The following is a 14,688-nucleotide window of genomic DNA, read 5'->3' on the forward strand; positions in this document are numbered from 1 at the left end:
AGGACCCCAATCCACTCTGGGAACAATGATGCAAATAGAGAGCTCTGCTTGCACCCTGCATGTGAAGCCAGTGGTCTTCACCAAATCTGCCAGCCGCCTGTATGAACTGAGGATCGCGTCAGAACCCAAGCGACAGGCATTGTTGGGGCCAATGTGAGCAACTACTTGCAGACGACAGCACCCCGTACGCTCGATAGCCGCAGGCAAGGCCGCCTCCACATCTTGGATGAGGCCCCCCGGCAGACAAACCGGGTGCATGTTGGATTTCTTTCCAGCCCTGTACGCTATTCTCTAAGGGGCTCCATCACCCGCCTAACGTAGGAGCTCCCAATAACCAGCAAGCCTTTGCCCCCGTGTGCCTGCTCGGGCCCTGCTGAAGGAGCGGCCACCTGCTCACTGACAGGACGAACGGGCGAGGCCAGCCGGACAGCCTCCACATTGACCCTCCGCCTCGAGCGACGTGAACTCGTTGCAGTCCACCACTCACCCTGAGGTGAGGGTGGCCCCAACGCGCCGAGTACACTAGAAGGTGCCTCGGCGGCTGAGTCAGCGGATGCAGCAAGTGACACCTGGGGTGTCTCAAGTGACGTACCAGACCCTCCGCCGTCGCTACACCTCGAGGCAGCAGCCAGAAGGCGGCTGACCGTGGCCAACAACACGCTCACCTGCTCGCGAACCGCGGCCAGCTCCTCCTGCACCCGCACGCACCCTATCCATCCTACTGCTAATATCTAATGACTCGGTGAATTTATGCTCTACAGCTATCAATAAGCAATATTACTCCTCTCAAATATGAGAATACGCAAGGATTTTATGTATTTAAATATACAAGCGCACAAACACTCGGAAAGAAATGAAGAATCAAACTACAAAACAAATATGAAAGCTAAATATGCGACTCGCTACTGCACTACTGCTGCACTGATACTTCACCAGTGGCTGCTCAAGGCTGGACCCTTGCTGTTCATACTGTATAATAATGATCTAGCAGACAATATTAATAGTAACCTCAGAATTTTTGCAGATGATGCAGTTACCTATGATGAAGTACTATTTGAAAGAGGCTGCATAAATGTTCAGTCAGATCTTGATAACATTTCAAAGTGGTGCCAAGATTGACAACTTGTGCGACCCATCATAGATTACTACTGAATTGTGTGGGGACTCATACCAAATAGGACGTACACACAGCCAGGCAGCACAAATGATCATAGGTTTGTTTGATATGCAGAAGAGTGTCACAGAGATACTGAAAGAACTGAACTGGAAGACTCTTGAAGATAGATGTAAACTACCACAACAAAGGCTATTAACAAAGTTTTGAGAAATAATATACAACATATCGCTCACATAAGGATTGTGAGGATAAGAGCAGAATAATTATTGCACACACAAAAGGCATTCAGACAATCATTCTTACTGCACTCCACATGCTAATGGGATGGGAAGAAACCCCAATAACTGGTAAAATGGGATGTACCCTCTGCCATGCATCTCATGGTGGGTTGCAGAGTATAGATGTAGATGTAGATTAAATCTGTGAGCTGTACTGAGTCTTGAACAAGTGGGCAAAGATTTAGACTCAGTTAGTGAGTATACTCTACCCCAGACAAAAAGTTTCATTCTGGGAACAACCTCAAACTTGTGGCTGAGCCAGTCTCTGGCACACAATTTTGCAACATGAGTTCTATTTCTGCAAAGGACACAGAATAACTCCTGCGAGTTTTGCAGAGCAATAAGATTTGAATGAGGTGTGCTGATGCTACCAGTTGGTAAATACAAGGTTTGTTTCAAAAGTAAGGTTCCCAACTCTGTACTCTTCGTGTGCATGGTGCAATGCGAAATCTGGCAACACCACTGGGTTTGCCGGATCCCCCACCATCGATTCCAACAACCAGCATGGCTCTGCAATGGTCAGTACCGGCCTGACAGCCATAAGCGATAGAGGCCATCACCACCAGGTGTGAAATTTGTGCGGTCTTCCGATTTTTGCACACCAGAAAGTTACCACCTGTAGAAATTCATCGGCAATTGAATGAAGTGTATGGGGAAACATGTATAAGCATTCAACACATCCGCAAATGATGTAGGGAGTTTGCTGTACGGATGTCCATGACAAACAACGAAGTGGGAGGCCATCGATCTATGACGAAGTTGTGGCGAAAGTTGAGCAAATCCTGCTCGAAGATAGCGAATCACCAACCGGCAACTGGCTGCTCAAATTCCTGAGGCTTCTGAAGCTTCAGTTGACAGGATATTGATTGAAAACCTAGGTTACCACAAGGTGTGCGCACGCTGGGTGCCGCACATGCTTTCATAAGTCCACAAACAGCAGTGCCTTGACTGTGCTCTGAAGTTCTGGAGTGAATGTGACGAGAATAAGGAAGACTTCCTCGATTCCATTGTTATGGGGTATGAATTGTGGTGCAATAACATTACTCCAGAAACAAAACAACAATCGTGACAATGGAAACACATCGCATCACCACCACCAAAGAAGTTTAAGCAGCAGCTGTCAGCAGGAAAAATCAAGGCATCGGTGTTTTGGGACTGGCGTGGTGTACTGCTCACTGATTTTATGCCTAGAGTGTCTACCATAAACTCGACAGGTTATTGTGAAACCTTGAAAAAGCTTAAGATGGGCAATCAGAAATCGTCATAGGGGAAAACTCAGCAAAGGCGTTAGGCTGCATCATGACAATGCCCGTCCACATGTGTCGCAACAAGCGAAGGAGTTAATCGACAAATTTGGCTGGGATGTCATTGACCACCTCCCTTACAGTCCCGATTTGGCACCCAGTGATTTCCATCTGTTTCAGAAATTGAAGGAGCACCTAGGCGGTCTACGATTCCAGATGGACGAGGAGTTGCAAGAAGTTTCCAAGTTTTTCAATAGGTTGTCGGCAGACTTATCTGAGGTGGGAATGCTAAAGTGGATTACTTGACAGAAAAAATGCATAGAAAAAAATGGTGACTATGTGGAAAAATAGCTTAAAGATCAACGTTTCCAATGGTGTAATCGTTTTTCTGAAAAAAAAAAAAAAAAAAAAAAAAATTCCTTAAAAAATTTGGGAACCTCATTTTTGAAACAACCCTTGTATGATGCCCAAAATGGAAAAAGGCTATGTTCTAATGCACATTCGATGCTCAATTTTAATAAGTCAGGGAGTTTCATTAAGAAATCTCATGTACATCAGTATAGAAACTTTGGACTTTACGATATTTTCTCAATATATGGAAATTGGGTTTCATTTATATTTAGTATTTTATTGCCTGATCCTTTCGCGAACGGAATGAGGGAAAACAACTGTCTATATGTTTCTGCTTCCATATGAGCCCGAATTTCTCTCATCTTTTCTTTGTGGTTCTTATGTGAGATGTATCTTGCTGTCAGTAGGATCATTCTGTGATCTGTTGCAAATGCTGATATGCTAAACTTTCTCAATAGTGTTTGGTGAAAGGAATGTCCTAGTCCCACCAGGGATTCCCATTTGAATTCATGGAGAATTTCCATACTACTTGCATGTTAACTGAACCTACCGGTAACAAATCTAGCAGCACACCTCTGAATTTTTTCAATGTTTTCCTTTAATCCCACTTTGTGAGGATTCCAAACACTCAATAAGTACCCAAGAATGAGTCACGCAAGTGATCTGTACGCTGTCTCCTATAAAGCTGAACACCTCTTTCCTAGATTTCTCCCAATAAACCAAAGTCAACTATTAACCTTCCCAAAAACATACCTTAATTGCTCATTCCATTTCATGTCACTCTGGAACATTATGCCTACTCTTTAAAGCACACAACCAATTATACTATATCCAAATGTTACTCGATTGTCTGCTACTCATCTATATTAACTCACATTTTTTCCCACATAAGAGCAAGCTGCCATTCATCACACCAAACAGAATTCCAACTCGTGTCATCCTGTACCCTACAATAGTCCCACAACAAGTTGAAGCATCAATAAAGTACCTGTGAGAGTTCTAAATTAAGGCAAACAACATGCTTAACATACTAGTGGCAGCAGCAGGGAAGTGGGAAAAGTAAGATGTTTATGTAGTGCAACGTGTAGTGTTATCTTGTGAGGTGGAGGTACTTCAGATTAACACTGACTTTAAAGGCTGGATAAATTATCAGTAGCCTGTATCACAGGTTAATAAGAACACAGGTTTACAGGCAACCATTCTCTTTCAGGAAATTGACCTTAGATCACTGTCACGAAGACATTATATGAAGGGAGATGGTATAATACTACCTTTTTACTGCTTAAGATACGTTATACATTTGCACGAGGCAAGAGTGAATGGTTTCCACATTTCCACAGAAAAAAGAATTTCATTTCAAGACTTTGTTTACATCTTTACTTTGCAACAACTGTTAACTGCATGGCAGAGGGAAAATCCTATTTTACCAGTTATTATGATTTCTTCCTGTTCCATTCATGTATGGATCCAGGAAGAATAATTGATTATACCCCCGCTGGCGAAACATTGCACTGGACAGTTCGCTTTTTGTCTAGTTAGGTTGGCTATACTGTAATAGCGATGTTGCAACAGCAGCCTCTATACACACAGCAGACGATACAGTTTTCCGTCCCATCTCATAAATGCAAGCGATTGAGCAATTACAGTGTATATAAAAACTCGTTTTTAGTTGTACTACAATGACAGGAAGTAAACAACCGTATAATAATGCATGTAAAAGCATAACAATGCGCACCCTTTCGGTAACGGAGCAAAGAAATGCAAAAAACAAGCATCTGACGACTGGTACTTTAAAATCAATAATGTACGTAGTTTACAAAATAAATAATAACCAAGATTGCAATAAATAACCAATATTAGTAATTTTTCACTCACCAATTTACAGTGATAATGGCGCAATTCCATCCAGCTCGCCATCGTCACTGTTGTCCGATTCATCGCCAAAACCATCTTCATCGCCGTCATCAGCAAGACAAATCATTAATTGTTCATGGTCACTGATAATGCCTTCTATTGTCTGTGCTGCTCGTATAAGCTTCTCGACGTGCTCTACTTTTTTCCTCCATGAGGCTGCATCCACAGTCACAAGAGCTTCACGCAACAGCTTTTCCACCTCTGTTATTGTAAAGGACTTATTGTTGTTCCTTACATACATTTTTACATCGCTCCATATTAACTCAATAGGGTTGAAATGGCAGTGATATGGTGGCAGCCTTATTACAGTATGACCCTGCTCCTTGGCAATTTCGTCTACTACATATGTAGGTGTCGTAGGCTTATTTTCTTTAACAAGAGAATATAACAGAACCTTTGTCATACTCATATCCGCTGCAATATTTCGAGCCTGTAACCACTGCACCATAACTTCTTTCCGATCATTTGTGGTTGGGGCTTTTTTCTGTATCACCGAATGATATGGAGCATTGTCCATTACAATTGTTGTAGGGACAGGAAATTGTTTTAAAAGGTTCCTGAACCACTCAACAAATCGTGTGTGATCCATATCTTCATGGTAATCACCAGTCTTTTTTGATCTAAAAACTAAAAGTGCGTCAGGGACAAAACCACTGGAGGAGCCTGCATGGACCACAATTAATCTAGCTCCTCTTCCCGTCGGCTGATGGCCGCTACTGCTGGGTGTGTTATCCGTCCAACATTTACTGACAGCTTCCCCGGCATTAACCCACGTTTCGTCTAGCCTCATTATGGAATGAATGTCTCTGCCCGCAGTTTTGTGCAAGAAAATGCTACGAGTGGTAACAATATGTGTCCTCTCCAACAGTACTTTGCGTCTGTCTAGCGTTTTGTAAAGGAAACCCATGTTTTTTAGCACAATTTTTAGTGATGTTTTACCACCCCTGAAGAGTTCACTTTCTTTTAAAGAGATTAATAACTTAGCTACAGTCGGATACTCTTTTCTGCTGTAGTAAGCATAAACATGCCTACGAATTGCATCAGTCTGGAAAGAATCTGAATCTGTGATAGGACTAGGCCGCTTTTTCTTCTTTCCCGGGGTTGATAAAAATGTATTATTTGATCCAGACAGCTCGGAATCATTACGGCTCACTTCAGTATCTTCCAAGTTTTGTAGTAATACTCCCTTACTTACTACGGTTCTTGCACTAATACCAAGAGTTTTTGTCGTACGTTCCATCACTTTGTCGGCAGGAATTGATGGCTGTCCATGAATGCTTACGTAGTTTTTCTCTTGCTCGTAAAACTCACGAGTTCTGCGTAGTAACTCCAGTGCCTGGCTGTTTAGCGGCACCCCTCGATGCAAAGGATTGTCACTAGGTGAACAAAGTCTTTTCGGTGGCATTTTCCAAGTATGTACACTCACAACGTAACACAAGTCACAACGATATAGCACACTGTACAACGAAAACACGCGGTAAACAACATCCAATTCACATTGTATACACATTCACTAAACAAAGCCGGCAACGCGGGAACTTTGACGTCACAGCACGTGAGTAACAGCAGTGCTCACTGCGCTGTGATTGGCTGGCGCCCCACGCTGAACGCCTAGCGCCTATCATTCTTCACTTGTTACTCTGTTACGCTGCCAACTTCATACGCAAACGTCAAGTGCAATGTTTCAGCGGCCCGGGTATAAATGTCTGTGTGAGGTGCTGTAATTAACCTAATTTTTCCTTCACAATTCCCATGTGAGCAATACCTACGGGATTCTACTACATTCCTGGAATCATTAACTTTATGAAATCAGGCAAGCATAGGCTTCCTTCCAGCTATTTCTTTTACAATTGTCAGTTATGGTAATTGAGATGTTCTAGTAGAAAGTATTACTTTATGACTAAGAAGCTGAAAATTTAGCATCTATTTTTAGTAAGTTTTGCATAATTTTTTTATTTATTTACTTTTTTTTGTAAATGATTAGGAACTAAAATTGAAAGCTTGTCCACACTATGTGCTTGAAGACGAAGCCTTGGTTCTTTGAAACTGACTGTTAAAAATTTGGTGATTGGGGGCAGCTCTTTGACTGGAATGTTTACTTTTGCAAAAACTTGCACACTTTTTTTTCCAAAATTGTCTCTTCTTGTTTTCCACCTTTGCCTCTACTTAAAGTTTTCAACAAATGATTGTTTCTGTTGAGAAGCTGCAGCATGTTTCTGTTGACAAGCTGCAGTATTTTCTCACCAGTGAATAGGGTGCTTCTTTGATTCTAGGTGTTTCTCGAGATTATTCTTCTCTTCTCACCCAGTTGAACAATTACTAAATACGAAGAATACTGTTTTCAATCTTTTGTGGCCATTCACAGCTCTGCGACCCATGCTTGAAGATGCTACAGATAGAACTGGTAAGGTGCTTTGCACAAAAGTGTAGGCTTATTTGCATGTTATGGGAAGACTTTCAGTGTGATAGAAATAAGTTGACAGGTTTTGAATTCTTTTCAGTACAGTGCAGAGTATGGGTACCATAAACTGGAAGTCTGCTATGAGCCTAAATAAACTAGAATTATGAGCGCCAGAGAGGAGCAGTGGTGCGAGGGAAACAAGCCCCATCTCTCTCTTGCAGGGCACATCTGTGTTCAGTGTTTCTGCAAAAGCAGAACTGATACAAAGGATTGCCAGCCCCTTCTGGTGTTATAAGGGTTATAATCAAACTCCACGAAGGACCATGATATGTCTCTTCACTCATTTCGAAATAAGAACACAATGCAAACATAAAGCATCTGGTAACAGCTACTGCGTACTTGTCTGCTGAGGCTGGCAGTATCATAGACGAGGTAGTTCAGGCCCGACCTCTAATGGTATTTGACACAATCACAGTTCAAAACACCCACGACCTAAAAATACCACATTAAAGTGTTCACACTATATGAACTTTAATTAGCAGACAAATTTAGGTATTATTTTGTTCTAAGATGCTATGTCGTATGACTAAGTACGAGGTAGCATTACATGGCATGTATCTTGTAGACAATTCAGTCACTCACAATTGATGCGGCACCAGAGCACTGAGCACACTAATACATCATTGCATTCATGAACTTTTTATTTTGCAAACACATTCTTATGCACATTATATTTCCAAATTGGGCATTGACAAGTGAAGTGATGTACAATATCAGTAACAAAAAATTTGTTACATTTATGATATTTATATGCAGAAAATAAAGCTATGCCAAACTATCTCTGAAAAAATTATTTCAACTTGCCATGAAGTATCATTTATTCAGTAATTTTGTTTTTTGTGAATTTTGAGACAGAATTCACATTTATCTCAAATGCAAATTTTTTAGTTCACTACTTATGACAAACGTACAAATGAGCAACATTACGCCTAACATGAACGAGAAATTACTGCATTAAAATCTAGTAAAGATTGTGGTGTAACATACCTTCTTCATCATCAAACTTCAGCAACTGAAGCTTGCAGCTATTGGTCAGTGGCCTATCTAAGTCCCAAACAACTCCATCAACTTTGGCAATTACTGTGTTATCTGCCAGGCCCTGACTAGAAAAAATAAATATTCATTTGAACTAAGATTATCAACAGCATAGTACAAAATTTAGTTTAGCCACCTCTACAACTCTGCAGTCACAATCAAAAAGTCAACAACCCTCACATGAAATAAGAACTACAGCAATGTGAAAATGTCAGTGTATTTCTTTTCTGAAGAAGACTTTGACTGAAAGCACATATACATATCCCCAAGAAACAGTTACAAAAGAGCACCCCTCTTGTCATCCAATACGACCCCTCACTAGAACAACTGAACCACTTCCTCCACCAGGGATTTGTTCCTCTACCATCATGCCCTGATATGAGGGACATCCTATTTAAGATCCTTCCCAACTTCTCCTAAAGTGGTGTTCTGTCATCCCCCCCCCTCCCCCCCCACACACAACATCCTAATCCATCCATATGCTTCTCCCAATCCCAACCCCTTGTCATAGGGATTACATCCCTGTGGAAGACCCAGGTGCAAGACCTTCCCAATCTACCCAACCAGCACTACCTATTCCAGTTCTGTCATAAGATTACCCTACCCAATCATAGGCCAAGCCTTCTGTGATAGCAGCTCTGACGCAATCACTGCTCAGCTTTTTATATTGGTATGACTACCAAACCAGGTATCCAACAGGATGAATGGCCACTGCCAGACTGTGTCCAAGAACACAGTGGACCATACTGTTGCGTAACAAGCTTGATTTCAATGGCTACAACCCAAGCCATCTGGATGCTCCTCTCTACCACCAGCTTTTCTGAACTTCACAGATGGGGAGTTACCCTTACAACACATTCTTTGCTCCCCAAATCATCCTAGTCTCAACTTAGGGTAACCTACTGTCCCCACACCCTCCACCAAATAGTTTCTGCCTCGCTGTCTGGTCACCTCTTCCCAACACACAGCTCCTCATCCTGCTTTTTCTTATCCTCTCCTTTCCACTCCCTTTTTTTCCTTCTCTCCATTCCTCACAGCCTTCGACACTGAACCAGGTAGCCTTGTCTGCCAGCTCTAGTCCCTGCACATTCCACCAGGCAACACTGTTTCCTCTTCTCCCACCCATAACCTGCTATTCCTCTACGTTTCCTGCTCCTCTATAGATTGTTGCTCCTGTGTGATGTGTTACAGTTTCAGCCTGGCCTGAGCAGCTAAAGATAGTGGTCATGTATATGTGAGGTGTGCTTGCTTGAGCGAATGCATGTGTGTTTTTCTTTCTGATGAAGGCTTTGGACAAAAATGTGTAACAGTCTTTTCGTTATACCTGCCTGCAACTCAGCTTGTCATGTTTATGGTGAGTAGCTGTCTATCCTTCCCATAACTGTTGATACAAACACACACACACACACACACACACACACACACACACACACACACAATTATTCCACCACAGTATATATGAAGAACCATACCTCAACATGACAAAATCATAAATAAAGTTCGCAGTGTTCGTAGGCCGAATTATCTGAGAATTTTAATGTGAGCTGTACCAGCATACATTTAAGTAAGTAATCCCACAAAATTTGTGCTTCCTCTTCCTGGCTTTATTGCTTCTTACATGTTTTGTGATTCTGGTGAAATTCAGAATCGAGTCATGCTCTCAATTTTTCAAATTTTTCTAGTTCTCCCCTTTTATTCTTTTGGCGTGGAACTCATGTTCCTTGACAATACTGGGGTGTGGATGACCTCCGATGGTTAAGTGATTTTATTTGTAAGTAAAGTCCCATTCTCTCTCTTATTTTATTTTAGAAATTTTTATATAATTACTTATCCAACATTTAAAAATCATGAGAATACTCTCCCACTGTCTTGTAACACAATATTTTCATTATTACAATTTGCACCCGAAATTGAAACAGGTGACATAAGCAAAAAAATATTGTTGCTTCACAACTGTTATGGTTTTTCTTCATTTTACAAAATGGGCTTACACAGTTGTGGCTGCCCTGCTCAAGAAGAACTCTCTGTGCATGACTTAAATGGCTCAATTTTACATTCTACATTAAGACCAAAAACATTTTTTTTAACAATACCTTATTCCTTTAGCTACATCATACGGAGTAGTACGCCATGACATGCCATCTACAGTCTTTCCATCAGGCAAAGTGATGACAATAGGCTCTGATGGTTTAGCAGCTATCTCGGCATCATATTCAGCTTTCAGTTTGTCCCAGAGATCCAGTCTCTCCTGCAGAACAAAGTCAAATTTTAAAGAAAGTAATGGTTTATCCTGTAACAAAACTAAACTCTTACAACACACTCTTTGGAGCTAAATCCAGCACTCCACATTGGGCCCGTTCACTCAGTAAGCAATGAAAATATATCCTGGACATTAATATTTAAAATTCAATTAATGACAATCAAAAGGAAACATTCGTCTTTGAAAGCGTGTTTGTGCATGAAAGTACAAGGGATAGGTAAAATAATGTGAACAGTGGTAGTAATGGGATGATTGTGTCTGATGATCAACAGCACAGGTAAGGCATGTGTCTTGCTGGACTGTGCTTGTTCAGTACGGACTAAGCATCAGCGCAGGTTGTTTGCGACCAGTGCACACTTCATATTTGTAATCAGAGGCTGAGATCAACAAGCAATAAAAGACCTAACAGAGCTTCAAAGACGGCAGATTGTGGGGGCCCAATTAGCTGGAGCATCAGTAACCAAGACACCCTAAAGTATTGAATGCTTCAAGAGTAACTGTTTCAACAGTCATGATACATCACACAAAACACGGAAAGACATCATCGTGTAAATGTAATAGTGGGTGCAAATCAAAACTATATGACAGAAATTATTGTACGCTAACACGAAATATGTTGAAACAAAACAAAACATGGCAGGTAAAGTGACTGTGGAGCTAAATAAGAAACTTCGAGACCCCATATTTATCAACACTGTCTGCCAAGAACTGCATAAAGCGAATATTCATGGAGAAGCTGCTATACGAAAACCATTAGTGATGACAACAAAAGCAAAGAAGTGTAACACATGGTGTCAGGAGCACAAATCCTGGACGGTTGATCAGTAGAAACACGTCATATGATCCGACAAGTCCATGTTTTTGTTATTTCGAACACTGGGCTGGGTTTACATCTGGAGAACACCAAAAGAAGTCTACAATCCTGATTGCTTGATTCCATGGGTTAAGCATGAAGGTGAAAGTGTGATGGTGTGGGCAACTGTATCATGGTATTCTGCTGGTCCCATCATTACTCTCAAAGGCCATGTTACAGCCAATGATCAAGTGAAAATTTTAGGTGATCAGGTGCACCCCATGATTCAAATGTTGTTCACCAACAATGACGCCGTATTTCAGGACGATAATGCACCAATTCAAACAGCCAGGACAATACAATCATGGTATGAGGAGCACGCAACTGAACTGAAGTGTCTTCCCTGGCCAGCACAGTCCCTGGAGCAGATTTTCACTTCCCTCGTCACTACAGCAGTTAGAAGAAGTTCTGATCGAAGAGTGGTATAACATTCCGCTGGAGACTATACAATCATTATATGCCAGTATTCCAAGAAGAATTGCAGCTGTATCACGGGGACATGGGGGTCAAGTAAGTACAGGTGTTCACATTATTTTGCCTATCTCCTGTACATACAAAGTCTAAGCCAGCTAGCTGATAAAATAATTTTCTTTTGTATGTGAAGTTGCCATCAGGAGTTGTAAGTGTAGTTGTCATTAAGACACTCGTTGGAAAATACTGATTTAACTTTCGTTGTTTATGTCCAAATCTACATCTATTCATACATGGCAAATCACCTAGAACTATCGACCCTTTTATTCTGCAAACAGTTCAAGATATTGAAATGAGATTTTTCTCAAGTGACAATGTCCAATCCTATCTCTCTTTTTTTGTATGAGTACTATATTTATGATCAATGGAGACCCTGAAGTAAATATTCCTTTTTCTAAATGAAATGATAAACTTCTTTTAACATCATTTAAAAGTTATCGCTTGTTAATGTTGGTGGTGAATCTTTCTACAAAAGAATCTGAGAAATGCACTGAAGTTGAAAGGCATGGCAACCGGAATCTGCTAGGGTGGTGTGGACTTTACCAAGTGGGACTATTATGCCAAGCTATGTCATCATATGCAGAAAGAAGTTAGGCTTATGCTTCTACTATAAAATATATTTCCTCCTGGCCTTCCTTTATACAATATACAGGGTATTTCAAAAATGACCGGTATATTTGAAACGGTAATAAAAACTAAACGAGCAGCGATAGAAATACACCGTTTATTGCAATATGCTTGGGACAACAGTACATTTTCAGGCAGACAAACTTTCGAAATTACAGTAGTTACAACTGTCAACAACAGATGGCGCTGCGGTCTGGGAAACTCTATAGTACGATATTTTCCACATATCCACCATGCGTAGCAATAATATGGCGTAGTCTCTGAATGAAATTACCCGAAACCTTTGACAACGTGTCTGGCGGAATGGCTTCACATGCAGATGAGATGTACTGTTTCAGCTGTTCAATTGTTTCTGGATTCTGGCGGTACACCTGGTCTTTCAAGTGTCCCCACAGAAAGAAGTCACAGGGGTTCATGTCTGGCGAATAGAGAGGCCAATCCACGCCGCCTCCTGTATGTTTCGGATAGCCCAAAGCAATCACACGATCATCGAAATATTCATTCAGGAAATTAAAGACGTCGGCCGTGCGATGTGGCCGGGCACCATCTTGCATAAACCACGAGGTGTTCGCAGTGTCGTCTAAGGCAGTTTGTACCGCCACAAATTCACGAAGAATGTCCAGATAGCGTGATGCAGTAATCGTTTCAGATCTGAAAAATGGGCCAATGATTCCTTTGGAAGAAATGGCGGCCCAGACCAGTACTTTTTGAGGATGCAGGGGCGATGGGACTCCAACATGGGGCTTTTCGGTTCCCCATATGCGCCGGTTCTGTTTACTGACGAAGCCGTCCAGGTAAAAATAAGCTTCGTCAGTAAACCAAATGCTGCCCACATGCATATTGCCGTCATCAATCCTGTGCACTATATCGTTAGCGAATGTCTCTCGTGCAGCAATGGTAGCGGCGCTGATGGGTTGCCGCATTTGAATTTTGTATGGATAGAGGTGTAAACTCTGGCGCATGAGACGATACGTGGACGTTGGCGTCATTTGGACCACAGCTGCAACACGGCGAACGGAAACCCGAGGCCGCTGTTGGATCACCTGCTGCACCAGCTGCGCGTTGCCCTCTGTGGTTGCCGTACGCGGTCGCCCTACCTTTCCAGCACATTCATCCGTCACGTTCCCAGTCCATTGAAATTTTTCAAACAGATCCTTTATTGTATAGCTTTTCGGTCCTTTGGTTACATTAAACCTCTGTTGAAAACTTCGTCTCGTTGCAACAATACGGTGTTCTAGGCGGTGGAATTCCAACACCAGAAAAATCCTCTGTTCTAAGGAATAAACCATGTTGTCCACAGTACACTTGCACGCTGTGAACAGCACACGCTTACAGCAGAAAGACGATGTGCAGAATGGCGCACCCACAGACTGCGTTGTCTTCTATATCTTTCACATCACTTGCAGCGCCATCTGTTGTTGAAAATTGTAACTACTGTAATTTCGAAAGTTTGTCCGCCTGAAAATGTACTGTTGTCCCAAGCATATTGCAACAAACGGTGTATTTCTATCGCTGCTCATTTAGTTTTTATTGCCGTTTCAAATATACCGGTCATTTTTGAAACACCCTGTAGATACAATGCCAGCTACGAATGCTGTAGATCAAACTATATGCTGGCTTATATTGAATCATAAGCACTTTGGAAAACTATTCCAAATCCGTGTACCTACTCATGTTCAAGTGAACAACTTTTGTGGAAAAAGGTAAACAGTTGAGCAGCTTGACATAACAGCACTGGGTGGCACAAGAGCCGCACTTGGTGGGGGTTACACACCAACAGTCAATTTTCAGCCACCGTGCCTTGAAATTTTGGCACACTTCTCAGATATATATATACAAAAAGTTTAAATGTCAACACCAAAAAATCATTATATTACTTATTCATAAATTCACGAACTTTTGAATGCAGTCAAAAAATTTATCTCAATCCATTTAAAAAAGAACATAGTTGGTTTAATATCTTAGTTGATTCACAAGTTAAGAGTATTAGCTATAAAATAAAATTATGTGCCTCTCTGTCGACTATTATTTGCCAAAAACCTTGTTTCGAGTCTTGAACCATTGACAAAATAACAGG

The 14,688-nt window shown here is 41.5% G+C and overlaps 1 protein-coding gene across 4 annotated transcripts in view; it reads right to left on the reverse strand.

Moving 5' to 3' along the window:
- The window catches only part of LOC126188233 (threonine--tRNA ligase 1, cytoplasmic), a 161,670-nt gene that overhangs the window by 96,849 nt on the left and 50,133 nt on the right, over positions 1–14,688 (reverse strand). For all 4 annotated transcript variants that reach the window (XM_049929789.1, XM_049929787.1, XM_049929786.1 and 1 more), the window contains 2 exons: positions 10,494–10,648; positions 8,353–8,468 (listed from right to left, as the gene is read on the reverse strand). In XM_049929789.1, the coding sequence (XP_049785746.1) occupies positions 8,353–8,468; positions 10,494–10,648 (271 nt within the window). The remainder of the gene's footprint in view (positions 1–8,352; positions 8,469–10,493; positions 10,649–14,688) is intronic.

This window comes from Schistocerca cancellata, chromosome 5, assembly GCF_023864275.1.
Source record: "Schistocerca cancellata isolate TAMUIC-IGC-003103 chromosome 5, iqSchCanc2.1, whole genome shotgun sequence".
Classification (NCBI taxonomy): Eukaryota; Metazoa; Arthropoda; class Insecta; order Orthoptera; family Acrididae; genus Schistocerca; species Schistocerca cancellata.